General features: G+C 44.8%; 1 protein-coding gene across 4 annotated transcripts in view; it reads left to right on the forward strand.

Moving 5' to 3' along the window:
- The first annotated feature begins 1,321 nt into the window (after positions 1-1,321).
- The window catches only part of LOC120027752 (5'-AMP-activated protein kinase subunit gamma-1-like), a 79,033-nt gene continuing 62,440 nt past the window's right edge, over positions 1,322-17,914 (forward strand). For 3 of the 4 annotated variants that reach the window (XR_005473340.1, XM_038972765.1, XM_038972766.1), the window contains exon 1: positions 1,322-2,080. Coding sequence is in view for 3 of the 4 variants with exons in the window: in XM_038972765.1 (XP_038828693.1) it covers positions 1,981-2,080 (100 nt within the window). In the remaining variant the exon portion in view is untranslated. The remainder of the gene's footprint in view (positions 2,081-17,914) is intronic. The other variant, XM_038972767.1, reaches the window with a different exon arrangement.

Below are 17,914 nucleotides of genomic sequence, written 5' to 3' on the forward strand. Positions count from 1 at the left end.
CACAATCACCCGACCTCAACCCGATTGAGATGGTTTGGGATGAGTTGGACCGCAGAGTGAAGGAAAATCGGCCAACAAGTGCATATGTGGGAACTCCTTCAAGACTGTCTGAAAAGCATTCCTCATGAAGCTGGTTGATTGAATGCCAAGAGTGTGCAAAGCTGTCATCAAGGCAAAGGGTGGCTTCTTTGAAGATTCTCAAATCTCAAATATATTTTGATTTGTTTAACACTTTTTTGGTTACTAGTGTTATTTCATAGTTGTGATGTCTTCACTATTATTCGTCAATTTAGAAAATAGTAAAAATAAAGAAAAACCATTGAATGAGTAGGTGTGTCCAAGGTTTTGACTCACGATGTTGAAAACAGGTTAGATGTCCAAAACGCGCCGGCATCACGGTGGGACTGAAGGCAATCTAAAGTTTGTAATTTCCACTTAAACATTTCAGACTTGATTTGCCCTAAAGAAAAATGTATCAACTCCTACAAAAATGTTGATTAATTATTATCCACATAATAATTCCCATTTACTGTTGCTGCAGGATTATTTACCTGCTGTGAGAAGCAGGGTCAAATTATGATAGCGTATTTGTACATACAAACCAGCTCAAGCTGAGGCTGAGAATAGAACAGTAGCTTTGAGGCAGTGTGTTGCTCTTCCATGCAGAATGCTCAACCTTTTGCTTTCGTGAGAAATTATGAAATGAATTAGTCCACACACACGCACACACACACACACACTAAACTGTGATGATGGAAAAGGAGGTACTGTGTCATTATGCTTAATGTCTCCTAAGCTTTGGGGTTTTACAAAAGTGTTATTAGTGATGATCTCCCTGAACAAAATTATCTCCACAGGTGGTCTTGTTCAAGGTAAAATCCTCGGGACCACCCGGGCTTTGGCTATGTATAACTAGCCAGGTAGTTCCCAGCACACCTTTCCGTTCTCACACTGATCTGTGGTCTGTCTGTACCTTACAGGTAGTGATGTGCATTCGTGGGGCATGAGCTTAATCCTTGCATTACTGTGTGTACATATCAGTTAACAGACATCTTATTATCCTCTCATGATAGTAGAACTCTTAATCAGCAGAGGGAGTTCTGTAATAAAACCACCATGTTATACTGCTAGGAACCTGTCAACACAGGCACATGCCAGAAAAGCGCTACGTAGGGAAGTTGTGAGAGAGAGATGGAGAGTTCCAGAATAACAGGAGAGCAGAAGCAGTAGGGAGGGTGGGTTGGCAGGGCTTTGCTCAGAGCCAATCAACTGTCAGAGAAAAAGAGTGTGTTTGTGTGTGTGTGAGAGGGAGCGAGTTTAGTCTCCTTTTAGCAGCCTCTCTGTGATGCTGCCTATTTTAAAGGGACAACACACACTGCAGACAGCTGCACATGACAATCTACAGCAGCAGGGACTCTTGCTGCTGGACGCCTGTGGACCAGATATAACAAAGATTCAAAGAGAGGGAGGTAGAACGAGAAAGCGAGAGCTAGAAAAAGATAGAGAGAGCGAGGAAGCTCCAGGGAAAGGAGGACAGAACTCTTTGTCTTGAAAAGTGTGTTTAAGAGGAATCGCTACTGAAAGTTTTTCAGTTCTCCTCTGGGGAGTGAAGCTTTCAGCCTGGCTGGCTACGTTCTTGCTCTTCCTTCAGATGTTTCTACTGTGAACTATTTGGCTGGCTCACATCTCCAGTCTCTCCACACTGTCTATATTGGAGAGTACCCCTGGGACCATTCACGTGGATTGACGGTCACTACTCAGCACTGTCCTTGGATCAGTTTTGCACAGCTCCTAAAGGAGAAGATTGACCTGGCTGGCCTGAGCTAGGATCAGATTATCTTGGAGTGCGGTTTTTGCGAGAAGGGGAACATTGAAGCTTGAATCGGGTCTTGTTCAGGCTTGATTGAATCCGATAACTCCTATTTAGTCGGATATGTTCTACTTGGGTTTATACACTATACTTGTGTCCCATCGTGCCCCATGAAGCGATTTGGGAGCCTGAGGGCGAGCAAGAAGAAGAAGGAGCCAGACAGTCGGACAGGGAGGAGGCAGTCCGAGCCCCACGGCCTCTTGGGAAACAGTAAGCGGGCAGCGTTTGTAGACACACTAATACCAATATGTACTTAAACAGTTACATGTGTTTTAGTAGCCTAAGTTTGTTCATGAATGCTAAAACTGTGTGAGTGTGTGAGTAAAAAGTGTGAGTGTGTGAGTTTGCTTGGATCTAACATCAAAGTCCATTGTCTTCTCAAGTAGTTGATGTGATGAATGATATGATGACTGATGTGATACTGGAATGTTATGATGTCACCAGAGGGTTGCTAGCATGAAAAGCCAGGGAGAAAGACAGAGTTTCTATTGAGTGTGAAATAAGGAAATTGGGCAGATCAATGATATGTTACTGTAACATAGGGGAAGAAAATGGTTTCATTTGGCCAAAATAAAAATAAATACATTTCTTGTGTGAACTCCTTTACTTTGCCAAACGCCACAAAGCTTAAAGCTAATTCGTAGCTGTTGTGGAAATTCTCCACCGGGATAGACTGCAGAAACAGTCCCTGTTTTGATCCTTGCAAGCCCAGATACTTTGGGCCTGATCTCGACTCAGGGTAGTGCACTTTCACTGTGGCTGTAGAGCTCATTTCCTAGATTGTCTGTCCTCCTTTGGATTGATACTGAGCTCTCTAACGACCTTGCACAGTGAGGAAAGGAAAGGATACACTCCTTACACACACACACACACACACACACACACACACACACACACACACACACACACACACACACACACACACACACACACACACACACACACACACACACACACACACACACACACACACACACACACACTTATTTTTACCGTCAGGGAATAAAATATGTTTCGGATTAAGTATTGTAAACTAAAACCAGCCATTTACGTAATCACCATGGCTGCTCTGCTGCCAGTCAATGAGAATGGAGTGACAGATTACAGTGTGAAAGCCAGAGATTACAGGATGACTTCTGGAGATGGCTATCTCAGAATAACAGACTGCACAGACAGTTGCTATTTTGACATTATGCTGAGGATTTTTAGATTCACATTTAAAAGTGGAATTGAGGTAATTCAGCACAAAGCACATGGTAGTGTTCATTCCAGATTTGTAACAAAGTTTTGAGCAAAATTTTCTGTTTCTTATTAGACAAGTTCTTGTAGTCCCGACCTGTTTCTGTTTGTTTTCTTTGTCCGGTCCTATTGAACAGGACCCAGGTGTTTGATTCAGTCTAAGAGGAAACTCTACACATTTTGCCTTGTGTGGGGTTGAAGGCGTGAGGACTCTTAAAGCGTCGCTCAACTTGTCATTGTACCCCTGACCTGCCACCTGTCACAAGTGGATGCAGGAGGTAGCCTAAACCTCTCTAATGGAATGTAGCCATCTGTCATATTATAACACACACACAAACACGCTGTAAGGTCTAAACCTGTTGTATTCGGCACGTGACAAATAAATTCGATTTGAACATTTGATTTGAACCACAGTTTAGCATTCCCTGAATGCTATCAAAGGTTGTGATGGATTGACTGTCAGGTGTTAACATGTCTGTAATGGAATTAAGCAATGCAATTCAATGTAAAATGAACAGAGTAAAATAGCTTACAGTAGGTTTGAACGTCTGACATGCAGGGCCGGATTAAGAAATCATACACACTTCCTGGCACACCATCATTTTCAGTAAACAAATCCGTGCACCAAGATGTAAATTTACTGTTGAAGAAAAATACCCTTTATAATAAAGCCATAATAATGTTTGCCTTGTGTCATAGGATAGAGTTGAGAAGAGGCGTTTTTAGGATTTCCATACATGGCCAGGGCCAGATTTAGAAATCATAGGCTTTGTTTTTTTTATCTGGTCTTGAATTCAAACAAACAATAGCTCAGGCCAATGAAGCGACACACATGTTGTACAATATTAAGAGGCAATATATATATATACAGTGTATATATCATAGGCTACAGTAGGCTACTAAATAACATTTCCAGTGGCACACTGACTCACCTAATGATGAAGATGAAGCCATAGGCTACTAGTCACGGTGATGGCCGATGTGCTCGTCGTGGCAATAGCCTGTCTCAAGATGAGATACTTTGAAGAAAAGTGCTGCTGTTAGCTACAAATTGGGAGTTGCTGAGAAAAAATGTATGTTGGTTCTACAGACAGATTAGTCTTCTCTTTTCCGCAGTAGGCATTTGCTTTCCAAAACTGTGCATTTTTACCACGATTGTATTTAGAAATTAGCAAAAGGACAACCCAAAGCCGCAACCAACCATAGAAATATAATCCATAGATGGCAGTTCCCATTCAAGTCAGGACTGGCATCCATTGTTAGTGTACCCATGAGTTTAACAGTCAAATTGCCAGGGTAGGATTTCACAAGACCCTTCTATGGATTATATGTCTATGGTCACAATGCAGCAAGATGTAGCCTATATTTGGGGAGCATGCTGCCCAAACTGCAGCCTGCCAGACTGTAGGCAACTGGTAACTGCCAACATATATTTTTTTTACCTTTATATAACTAGGCAAGTCAGTTAAGAACAAATTCTTATTTACAATGACGGCCTACACCAGCCAAACCTGGGCCAATTGTGCACCGCCCTATGGGACTCCCAATCAGGGCCGGTTGTGATACAGCCTGGATTCAAACCAGGGTATCTATAGTGATATCTCTAACACTGAGATGCAGTGCCTTAGACCGCTGCACCACTTGGGAGCCCCAGAAAACACTTTAGTAAAAGAGGGCTACAAATAGTATGTAATGGTGTGGGGTGCATTTTCCTGGCATGGTTTAGGTCCACTTGTAGAATCTATGCCAAGGTGCGTTGAAGCTGTTCTGGCTGCTTGTGGTGGCCAAACACCCTTTTTAGACACTATGTTGGTGTTTCCTTTATTTTGCCAGTTACCTGTATGCCCTTGTGATAAAATGTAATCCAGTTATTTTTTGAGAAACTGTTGATCCTGTGTGACTAAATTATGCTCTCTAGTGTATTTTGAACATTAAGAGCGGGATCCTGTGGTTGGATTTAAAATAATAATAATTAACATTTTAAAAATTAAATGCCTCTTGGGCCCACTTTTGGCTTTGGCCCAGCCCCTGATTCACACATTTGACCAGTCACATTTATTTATTATGCAGTTTATTTTTTTATTTTTTATTAATCAGTTACCCAATCAAGGCAGGACACCCCAGTTACCCTCCTCATCTCCTCCCTCCATCTGATGATTAGCAGAGTTGCAGCAGGTTGTCTACACTCATTGAGAGTGGTCTCCTGAATCCTCCTGTGGTTGGCGGTTGCAGTAAAAAAACATTTAGAATATATATATATACTGTATATATACTGTATACATTTCCTTTATTTTTATTTATTTACTTCTACCTCTCGCCACGGGCCTGGGTCCAGGGGCTTCCACGGGCCTGGGTCCAGGGGCTTCCACGGGCCTGGGTCCAGGGGCTCGGAAGCCCCTGCATTAATCCAGCCCTACTGATATGAAGTAGATTTGATTGATATCCCCTCATTTGTTGCCTTGAAACAACCCAGCTCAGAAGTTCTTAAAACGTCATGAGGATCACCTCAGTATGTAAACATGTCAAACATGTGCTCCATAAGATATGAGGTATTTCATCTAGTCGTGCATTCTAAGCTCTTTGAGCCTTCAAATAGCCTCCACAACTTAAAAATTGCCAAACACAGAGAGCTTTTAAAGAACCTTTTGGATCAACTTCACTCATCACAGGGCTGGCACTTGAACATATTGGCCTATTTTCTGCCTTGACATTGTGGATGGCAACACTCCATTCTAGTAACAAAAGTAGGGTTGTGTTCATTAGGCACTAAACTGAAGAAACTTGAGTAAAACAGCAAGGAACTACCTGGAACTGATACGAAATGCTCATAGTTATTTAGTTCTGCATCACATACTGCATGCACTGATTCTTTCTTCACAGCCTTTCCTCTCCTCTAGTTTTAGAAAGCGAAATGTTTGAATACATTCATTTTTAGACTGTCCATTGTTTGGGTTGAGCAACGGGTGCCATAACCCTGACTCGTAAGACTTCACAACACAGTCTTGTCTGTGTTCACAGATTGCAGTTAGAATGTCATCTGGATTTAATCCAAACTGGCAACCAGGTGTTTTCAGGGAAATTCAAAACTGCATTAATCCTGTGCTACACAGAACGTTTGAATGTGTAGCCACTTGAGTTCCGTTTGACATGGATGAATGCAGTTGTTGTCTGACCTCAGTAGGTGGCACTGTTGACTTCCTTAACAATTTCAAAATCTACTTTTTTTTCAAAAGTAGCCAAGACATTTTCCCCCAAAAATGTGTGAATGTTTATAATTTATACAGAGCATCTTGGTGCAAGCCTATGAAAGAGGGTACTGATCCATGTTTAGTATAATGTGGTCAGGGTATTTACACACTTTAAAACAGCACCACTTTCCTGTCTGGGTGTCATATACAGTTGATGTCGGAAAGTTTACATACACCTTAGCCAAATACATTTAAACTCAGTTTTTCACAATTCCTGACATTTAATCACAGTAAAGATTTCCTGTCTTAGGTCAGTTAGGATCACCACTTTATTTTGAGAATGTGACATGTCAGAATAATAGTAGAGAGAATGATTTATTTCAGCTTTTATTTATTTCATCACATTCCCTGTGGGTCAGAAGTTTACATACACTCAATTAATATTTGGTAGCATTGCCTTTAAATTGTTTAACTTGGGTCAAACGTTTTGGGTAGCCTTCTATTTTGTTTCATCAGACCAGAGGACATTTCTCCAAAAAAGTACGATCTTTGTCCCCATGTGCAGTTGCAAACCGCCAGTTTTGGAGAAGTGGCTTCTTCCTTGCTGAGCAGCCTTTCAGGTTATGTCGATATATGACTAGTTTTATTGTGGATATAGATACTTTTGTACCTGTTTCCTCCAGCATCTTCACAAGGTCCTTTGCTGTTGTTCTGGGATTGATTTGCACTTTTCACACCAAAGTACGTTCATCTCTAGGAGACAGAACGCGTCTCCTTCCTGAGCGGTATGAGTGCAAAGCTCTTTGAGGAATGACATTGGTTGGCAAGTCAGACTCCTACCATTATGGAAACACTTAGGATAGTGTCATTGATTGATTAGTCAATCCACTGATTTATTGATCGGATTTCTTCTTATGATGTTGGGTGGCAGGTAGCCTAGTGGTTAGAAAGTTGGGCCAGTAACTGAAAGGTTGCTGGATTGAATCCCTGAGCTGACAAGGTAAAAATCTGGCATTCTGCACCTGAACAAGGCAGTTCTCACTGTTCCCGCGAAGGCTGTCATTGTAAATAAGAATTTGTTCTTAACTGACTTGCCTAGTTAAATAAAGGTTAAATATAAATGGCCAATATACCACGGCTAAGGGCTGTTCTTATGCAACGAGTAGTACCTTTATACAGCCCTTAGCCGTGGTATATTGACCATATACCACAAACCCCAGAGGTGCCTTATTGCTATTATAAACTGGTTACCAACGTAATTAGAGCAGTACAAATACATTTTTTGTCATACCCGTGGTACACGGTGTGATATTGTGTTCAGTTCAGTATCAGGTTCGGATCTAAACGTTGTCAGGGGAATTGGGAGCTTTAACAGTGTGGGGGCCTTCTTGTTCTATACTAGTATTCTTTATTAGCCCAGCACCTATGTTTTTAAGGATGTGCATATGACCACAAACTATACCATGGCTGTCAGCCAATCAGCATTTAGGGATCGAACCACCCAGTTTATAATATAATTTAGGTTTCAGTAGTTATGTAAAATCAAAAGAAGTGCCCTCACATCACAGTTGATGTCTATCAGCTTTCATCTAGAGGCTTTCATGTGGATTTCAAGGCTCTAAAACCCAGTGTTGAGAGAAAATAACATACACTGTCATTTATTTACCTTTTTTAACACAACGGCAGCCATTAGCTCACCATCAAAGAGCTTCCATTCAGCTATATGTAGCTATGAGTGTATGTGTTGAGCATTTTCCCCATCACTAGTGATTCATGTCTAGCTCTCGACAAAGTCAAAGCAGAAGGACTTTCATACTGTAGCTCTGAATGGGTGACCAATGACCACTCATACAAATGATTGGATGTCAAGAATATACCAGCAGTATTTCTCCCTTGTAAAACACTGGAGGTGTCTCATGGCCAAGTGTGTGTGTGTGTGTGTATGTGTGTGTATAAAGAGAACTGTCATATCAGGTTCTGTTTTGGTTTACACTGTTCTGCCCACCCTGCAATGCATGCTGGTACACCCCACTGATTGCTCTAGCCTCTCTCTGTCACCTTACTTGACACTGTCGCAGATGGCAACTCCCTAAGAGCTCTGGCTCTCTCTCTCACACTCTGTTGCCATGGTTTCCTCACACCATGACATCCCATGATGCAACATGTTGATTGTCTGGAACTGTGATCAAATGAAAACCCTAGGGTTATTTGATTTCTAAGTCATTAGGATTTTTTTTCTAGTTTGTTTTAAGTGTGACACTTTAGGTGTGTTGTATATCATAGCATAAATAATGGAATCAAAGTAATAACAGTTCAACGTGGGCCACCCACAACCCTGACACTCCAAATGGATTATCAACTGTCATAGAACAAAAAAATGGTATATCTCTGTCTGTTTGTATTGCCCCTTTTCCCAAAGTCACTCTACTTTGTCAAACACAGTAGGTTTATTATTTGATCAGCTGGCGGGTGCTTCAGGGGAACTGTGCTTATTGATCATCTCCATCTGGTTGATGAAGTAACTTCGACACATCAAGTACCAGATACATATCTATGAAGAGGCACACAAGGTATTCACAAATAGCTATTTTGCTAGCCAGTGAGTTCACACAGCTACATTTCAGTAATGTGTTGTTTATACGCCCGTCCAATGTCAAGTGTATGGTACAAAAGATTTGACTTTTTGGTAGGCTCAGGGGTTGAGTGTCACTTGCACAGAAAAATGATGCCGAAATGGAGTGAGAGAAATGTCTTTGTTCAAGTGAAAAACTTAACCTCCTTAATTGTCAGTGAAGAGGTCACTTAAAACAAGCCCTTCAAAGGGCCCTTTGAAATGTGTAAAGTGCTCTTTAGTAGAGTTCAATTGGTGCCACTGCCATTCACATGCATTAACTGTTTAATGTGTTCATAACGTATTTATAGTATGTTTATAATTACGTCAGTGTTAGTGATCTGTGTAATTTATTAGCATCTTCAAAGATACAACAAGACGGATGCGGATATAAAATCGATATAGATACTACATTGTGAGATACTACAGTGAGAGAGTGGCATAGGGACATGGACGCAGATATGAAACCTGAGAGAGATGGAGGTAGAGATACTGACACACCAAGGGAGACATGGGGGGCAGCAGACTGTCGTTAGTGTCAGACAAGCCAGACGCAAGCTGTGAGAGTGTGAGGCTAGCAGATGTGACACAGATCACAACCATGGGGAGAAGAATCATTCCAGATGAGTCCACAGATGGAAGTCATCATAGCACAGTACCCAGCTAGCACATTTCTTAAAAGTTGTGGGAACGTACGTTTTTGGTTTGCCATTGGTTCTGGGAACATAGCCGTACGTTTCCTGACGGTAAAACAAAATGTTTTTTTGTTTTTTATATTCTGAGAATGGAAATAAAATGTTTGCCTGTTCTAGAAACATAAATCTTTAGGTTGCAGGAAGGTTCTGAGAACGTTTTATTATGGTTCTCTGAAAGTTATCCTGGGAGTTTGTTTTTAACATTCTGAGAACAGAAATTTTACATTATTTGAAAGTAATTAAATAACGTTCTGAGAACATTCTCTAAATGTTGTGAATGTTTTGAATGAAATGTAAAGATGTAAAGGTTTTTGAATAACTTCCTTAAAACTTTCGCTGAATGTTTCAATAAGATTTCTAGTTTAGGTTAACTGTTTTGAACTCCAAGCACAGATAGGACACATGGAAATTAATTTGCTTAGGCATTAAGCATGCAAACACATAGATTTTTTATTGTGACAAGGCTTCAGTGAGATTCGAACCTATGATCTTCTGTTTTCTAGCCATGGAATTAGTCCACTGCTCCACCAGGATAGAGCTAGTATGCCATGTTATTTTTTATTTTATTTATTTATTTTTATTTCACCTTTATTTAACCAGGTAGGCTAGTTGAGAACAAGTTCTCATTTGCAACTGCGACCTGGCCAAGATAAAGCAAAGCAGTGTGACACAGACAACAACACAGAGTTACACATGGAGTAAACAATAAACAAGCCAATAACACAATAAACAAGTCAATGACACAGTAGAAAAAAGAAAGTCTATATACAGTGTGTGCAAAAGCCATGAGGAGGTAGGCAATAAATAGGCCATAGGAGCGAATAATTACAATTTAGCAGATTAACACTGGAGTGATACATGAGCAGATGATGATGTGCAAGTAGAGATACTGGTGTGCAAAAGAGCAGAAAAGTAATTAAAATAAAAACAGTATGGGGATGAGGTAGGTAGATTTGGTGGGCTATTTACAGATGGACTATGTAAAGCTGCAGCGATCGGTTAGCTGCTCAGATAGTTGGTGTTTAAAGTTGGTGAGGGAAATAAAAGTCTCCAACTTCAGCGATTTTTGCAATTCGTTCCAGTCACTGGCAGCAGAGAACTGGAAGGAAAGGCGGCCAAATGAGGTGTTGGCTTTGTGGATGATCAGTGAGATATACCTGCTGGAACGTGTGCTACGGGTGGGTGTTGTTATCGTGACCAGTGAAATGAGATAAGGCGGAGCTTTACCTAGCATAGACTTATAGATGACCTGGAGCCAGTGGGTCTGGCGACGAATATGTAGCGTGGGCCAGCCGACTAGAGCATACAGGTCGCAGTGGTGGATGGTATAAGGTGCTTTGGTAACAAAACGGATGGCACTGTGATAGACTGCATCCAGTTTGCTGAGTAGAGTGTTGGAAGCTATTTTGTAGATGACATCGCCGAAGTCTAGGATCGGTAGGATAGTCAGTTTTACTAGGGTAAGTTTGGCGGCGTGAGTGAAGGAGGCTTTGTTGCGAAATAGAAAGCCGATTCTAGATTTGATTTTGGATTGGAGATGTTTAAGATGAGTCTGGAAGGAGAGTTTACAGTCTAGCCAGACACCTAGGTATTTATAGTTGTCCACATATTCTAGGTCGGAACCGTCCAGGGTGATGATGCTAGTCGGGCTGTCGGGTGCGGGCAGCGAACGGTTGAAAAGCATGCATTTGGTTTTACTAGCGTTTAAGAGCAGTTGGAGGCCACGGAAGAAGTGTTGTATGGCATTGAAGCTCATTTGGAGGTTAGTTAGCACAGTGTCCAAGGAAGGGCCAGAAGTATACAGAATGGTGTCGTCTGCGTAGAGGTGGATCAGGGAATCGCCCGCAGCAAGAGCGACATCATTGATATATACAGAGAAAAGAGTCGGCCCGAGAATTGAACCCTGTGGCACCCCCATAGAGACTGCCAGAGGTCCGGACAACATGCCCTCCGATTTGACACACTGAACTCTGTCTGCAAAGTAGTTGGTGAACCAGGCGAGGCAGGCTATTGTGTCTGCCGATAAGAATACGGTGATTGACAGAGTCGAAAGCCTTGGCCAGGTCGATGAAGATGGCTGCACAGTACTGTCTTTTATCAATGGCGGTTATGATATCGTTTAGTACCTTGAGCGTGGCTGAGATGCACCCGTGACCGGCTCGGAAGCCAGATTGCACAGCGGAGAAGGTACGGTGGGATTCGAAATGGTCAGTGATCTGTTTACTAACTTGGCTTTCGAAGACTTTAGATGGGCAGGATGGATATAGGTCTGTAACAGTTTGGGTCTAGGGTGTCACCCCGTTTGAAGAGGGGGATGACCGCGGCAGCTTTCCAATCTTTAGGGATCTCGGACGATACGAAAGAGAGGTTGAACAGGCTGGTAATAGGGGTTGAAACAATGGCGGCGGATAGTTTTAGAAAGAGAGGGTCCAGATTGTCTAGCCCAGCTGATTTGTACGGGTCCAGGTTTTTCAGCTCTTTCAGAACATCTGCTGTCTGGATTTGGGTGAAGGAGAAGCTGGGGAGGCTTGGGCGAGTAGCTGCGGGGGATGAGTAGCTGCGGGGGATTTATCAGTGGTGACCGTGTTACCTAGCCTCAGTGCAGTGGGCAGCTGGGAGGAGGTGCTCTTGTTCTCCATGGACTTTACAGTGTCCCAAAACATTTTGGAGTTAGAGCTACAGGATGTGAATTTCTGCTTGAAAAAGCTAGCCTTTGCTTTCCTGACTGACTGCGTGTATTGGTTCCTGACTTCCCTGAACAGTTGCATATCGTGTGTAACGGCAGTCTACTTCGTCCTCCTCCTCAGACGAGGAGAGGCGAGAAGGATCAGAGGACCAATACGCAGCGTGGTAATTTTCCATAATGAATTGAATCAACACAAAACAATACACTATACAAAATAACAAAAGAACATACCGTCACAGTCCTAGCTGGTGCAGAACACAAACACAGAGACAGGAAACAACCACCCACAATCCCCAACACAAAACAAGCCACCTATATATGATTCTCAATCAGGGACAACGATTGACAGCTGTCTCTGATTGAGAACCATATCAGGCTGAACATAGAAACAGACGAACTAGACACACAACAGAATTCCCACCCAGCTCACGTCCTGACCAACACTAAACAAGCAAAACACATAAGAACTCTGGTCAGGACGTTACAGTACCCCCCCCCCCCTGAGGTGCGGACTCCGAACGCACCCCTAAAACTCAAGGGGAGGGTCTGGGTGGGCATCTGTCCGCGGTGGCGGCTCCGGCGGTGGACGAGGACACCACTCCACCACTGTCTTTGTCCCCCTCCTTAGCGTCCTTTGAGTGGCGACCCTCGCCCACGACCTTGGCCTAAGAATCCTCCCCACGGCCCCCACATGATTTAGGAGGTAGCTCAGGACAGAGAGGTAGCTCAGGACAGAGAGGTAGCTCAGGACAGAGAGGTAGCTCAGGACAGAGAGGTAGCTCAGGACAGAGAGGTAGCTCCGGACTGAGTGGCAGCTCCGGACTGGGTGGCAGCTCCGGACTGGGTGGCAGCTCATGACTGGGTGGCAGCTCATGACTGGGTGGCAGCTCATGACTGGAGGGCAGCTCATGACTGGAGGGCAGCTCATGACTGGAGGGCAGCTCATGACTGGAGGGCAGCTCATGACTGGAGGGCAGCTCATGACTGTAGGGCAGCTCCTGACTGGCTGGTGTCTCTGGCAGCTCCTGACTGGCTGGCGTCTCTGGCAGCTCCTGACTGGCTGGCGTCTCTGGCAGCTCCTGACTGGCTGGCGTCTCTGGCAGCTCCTGACTGGCTGGCGTCTCTGGCAGCTCCTGACTGGCTGGCGTCTCTGGCAGCTCCTGACTGGCTGGCGTCTCTGGCAGCTCCTGACTGGCTGGCGTCTCTGGCTCGTGGCAGACGGATGGCTCAGATGGCGCTGGGCAGACAGATGGCTCAGATGGCGCTAGGCAGACAGATGGCTCAGATGGCACTGGGCAGGCAGATGGCTCAGATGGCACTGGGCAGGCGGATGGCTCAGACGGCGCTGGGCAGGCGGATGGCTCAGACGGCGCTGGGCAGGCGGATGGCTCAGACGGCGCTGGGCAGACGGATGGCTCAGACGGCGCTGGGCAGACGGATGGCTCAGACGGCGCTGGGCAGACGGATGGCTCAGACGGCGCTGGGCAGACGGATGGCTCAGACGGCGCTGGGCAGACGGATGGCTCAGACGGCGCTGGGCAGACGGATGGCTCAGACGGCGCTGGGCAGACGGATGGCTCAGACGGCGCTGGGCAGACGGATGGCTCAGATGGTGCTGGGCAGGCAGGCAGTGCAGGCAGCTCAGACGGCGCTGGGCAGACGAGCAGTGCAGGAGGCGTTGAGCAGACGAGCAGTGCAGGCAGTTCAGGCGGCGTTGAGCAGACGAGCAGCTCAGACGGCGCTGGACAGACGAGCAGTGCAGGCGGCGTTGGGCAGACGGCCGACTCTGACATGCTGAGGCGCACAGTAGGCCTGGTGCGTGGTACCGGCACTGGTGGTACCGGGCTGAGGGCACGCACCTCAGGGCGAGTGCGGGGAGAAGGAACAGTGCGTACAGGGCTCTGGAGACGCACAGGAGGCTTGGTGCGTGGTGCCGGAACTGGAGGTACTGGGCTGGAGACACGCACCACAGGGAGAGTGCGTGGAGGAGGAACAGGGCTCTGGAGACGCACTGGAAGCCTGGTGCGTGGTGTAGGCACTGGTGGTACTGGGCTGGAGCGGGAAGGTAGCGCCGGATATACCGGACCGTGCAGGCGTACTGGCTCCCTTGAGCACTGAGCCTGCCCAACCTTACCTGGTTGCATGCTCCCCGTAGCCCGTCCAGTGCGGGGAGGTGGAATAACCCGCACTGGGCTGTGTTGGCGAACCGGGGACACCATGCGTAAGGCTGGTGCCATGTACACCGGCCCGAGGAGACGTACTGGAGGCCAGATATGTAGAGCCGGCTTCATGGCACTTGGCTCAATGCTCACTCTAGCCCGCCCAGTGCGGGGAGGTGGAATAACCCGCACCGGGCTATGCACCCGTACAGGAGACACCGTGCGCTCTTCCGCATAACACGGTGTCTGCCCGTACTCCTGGTCTCCACGGTAAGCATGGGAAGTGGGCGCAGGTTTCCTACCTGCCCTCGCCACACTACCCTTTAGCCCCCCCCCCCCAAGAAATGTTTTGGGTTTCTTCACGGGCTTCCAGCCCCGCTTCCGTGCTGCCTCCTCAGACCACCGCTCCTGGGCTTTAGCTGCCTCCATCTCTTCCCGAGAGCGGCGATATTCTCCAACCTTAGCCCAGGGTCCTTCTCCGTTAAATATTTGCTCCCATGACCATTCCTCCTGGTACCGCTGCTGCTGTCGCTGCTGCCCGTTGCCACGCTGCTTGATCCTTGTTTGGTGGGTGGTTCTGTAACGGCAGTCTACTTCGTCCTCCTCCTCAGACGAGGAGAGGCGAGAAGGATCAGAGGACCAATACGCAGCGTGGTAATTTTCCATAATGAATTTAATCAACACAAAACAATACACTATACAAAATAACAAAAGAACATACCGTCACAGTCCTAGCTGGTGCAGAACACAAACACAGAGACAGGAAACAACCACCCACAATCCCCAACACAAAACAAGCCACCTATATATGATTCTCAATCAGGGACAACGATTGACAGCTGTCTCTGATTGAGAACCATATCAGGCTGAACATAGAAACAGACGAACTAGACACACAACAGAATTCCCACCCAGCTCACGTCCTGACCAACACTAAACAAGCAAAACACATAAGAACTCTGGTCAGGACGTTACATCGTGGGGACTATTCAATGCTAATTTAGTCCGCCACAGGATGTTTTTGTGCTGGTCAAGGGCAGTCAGGTCTGGAGTGAACCAAGGGCTATATCTGTTCTTAGTTCTGCATTTTTTGAACAGGGCATGCTTATCTAAGATGGTGAGGAAATTACTTTTAAAGAATGACCAGGCATCCTCGACTGACGGGATGAGGTCGATATCCTTCCAGGATACCCAGGCCAGGTCGATTAGAAAGGCCTGCTCGCAGAAGTGTTTTAGGGAGCGTTTGACAGTGATGAGGGGTGGTCGTTTGACCGCGGACCCATAGCGGATACAGGCAATGAGGCAGTGTTCGCTGAGATCCTGATTGAAAACAGCGGAGGTGTATTTGGAGGGCATTTTGTTTTACTCATAGAAATCTGTTCATTTTAGTGTATTCAATCAGACCCCATTTCAAAAGAACACACCTCAACTCACTTGACAAGATGGAGCATAGAGTTTTGTTGATGCTGAGAACGGAATTTATATGTTTTTTTATAATATTCTTAGAACGTTTTTTGAACATTACTAATGTTGTCTTGTGGCTTTTATGGAATGTTTTCTTAATTTTCTGAGACCATGACTTTAAATAGAAACATGAAGAAACCTGAAGAAAAGGTATGCTGAAATACTGAAATTCCCACAAAAGAACATTGTTTCTTAACGTTCTCTGAACAATTTGAGAACATGACTTTAAATAGAACCATGAGGAAACCTGTAGGAAACGTTATGCTGAGGTACTGAAATTCCCACCTAAGAAGCAAGTGGTTCTCAGAACGTTATGTTCTCGTTGGGTGTCCTGCACCATTCCCAGAACGTTGTGGGAAGGTTTTATGCAAAATAACCATAGGAAAACCACGCTCTCACCAAACAAGCTCTTAGAAACACATGTTTCTCAGAACATTATGTGCTAGCTGAGTATCCTGCACCATTCCCATAGCATTATGAGAAGGTTGCATGCAAAATAACCATAGGAAAACCACGCTCTCACCAAACAAGCTCTAAGAAACATATGGTTCTCAGAACATTATCTGCTAGCTGGGTAAAACCTATTACCTACATTTCCAGTGTTTGGCTTGCTACATAGCAGACACGCTGTCATTTCATGCAATTAACCTTTTGTGATTACCCAGGTAATCAAACATGTAGCACACATTATTAAAAAAGACAAGATGCCAGATCAGGAGTTAATGCAACATTTTTGAGGGAAGCCAACCCTTTAAATGAAATGCCTGACTGCTGGACAGACACGCGACAAATGGCTGTTTAGAGACAGACAGACAGACAGACAGACAGACAGACAGACAGACAGACAGACAGACAGACAGACAGACAGACAGACAGACAGACAGACAGACAGACAGACAGACAGACAGACAGACAGACAGACAGACAGACAGAGACACAGAGACACAGAGACACAGACAGATAGACAGGACAAAAAATGGAAGCAATGGCTGCTGACTGGAACCAGTAGGCCTTGTCGATGAGGTTCAAAGTGGTGCTCCGGGAGGCGGAAGGTTAATCAATCTGACATGGAGCGGGCTAAGGTTAAGTACTGTACCCCCCCACTAAAGGGAAGGCAAGACAGTTGCGGAAGATAGAGAGAGTTCAAAATCCTGTTTTCCTTTCTATGTGACACGGATTCCCTTCACTCAACGCAACCTGCTGGCTAGGATAAATCTGTTCAAACTCACGAACAATTAGCTTTCTGTATGAACGATTATTCAAACATAAAGATTTCTCCCCAGATCCCACCGTCACACATTGCTACTTTATAGGCATTCATTCAGGGGGGGGGTTTCTGCGTTGACAGTGAGCGTTCACCAAAACTGTAATCAGAGCAAAAGTAATCGAGTTATGCCCTCAGCTTGTATTGTTGATGTAATTGTAAAATATCTATTTTAGCGCTGGTCTGATGTGTGATCTTACTTGAGCTCAGAGGACTGTGAGATAATCCTGTTTGCTAAAAGTGGTTCAACTCATTTGTTTTTAAATACGATTTGAATGACATGTTTTATTGTTTCACAGAGGACAAAGCAGAATCTGCTTTAGAAGAATGTTGTTCATCTGACCAGAATATTATTCAGAATATTGATTTTGACTTCTAAGAGATCGTGTACACTTAATCCACCACAAGGAGCTCGCTTTTCCATGATTCAGGCGGTTTCAGGCGGTTTATCCAAATCATTCTGAAGTCTTATGGAGAAAGAAATTATGACCTTGAGAGTAATCCAAAATATCATTATAGTTAGCTTGCCAAAATGTTTTATCTTTGTGTGTGTGTGTGTGTGTGTTATGATCACCATAATCACATTGCTTGGAAAAGATTGAACCAATTTGGACTGGTGGATTTGTGTAAATGCAGGGTGTTGAAAGCAGCCAGTATTACACTGGGCAATATTTTATTCAAATGAGCTGCCACTCCATGTTTGTTTCTATGTGTGTGTGGTGGAGAGAGAGAGAATAT

Source organism: Salvelinus namaycush, chromosome 33 (genome assembly GCF_016432855.1).
Source record: "Salvelinus namaycush isolate Seneca chromosome 33, SaNama_1.0, whole genome shotgun sequence".
Lineage (NCBI taxonomy): Eukaryota > Metazoa > Chordata > Actinopteri > Salmoniformes > Salmonidae > Salvelinus > Salvelinus namaycush.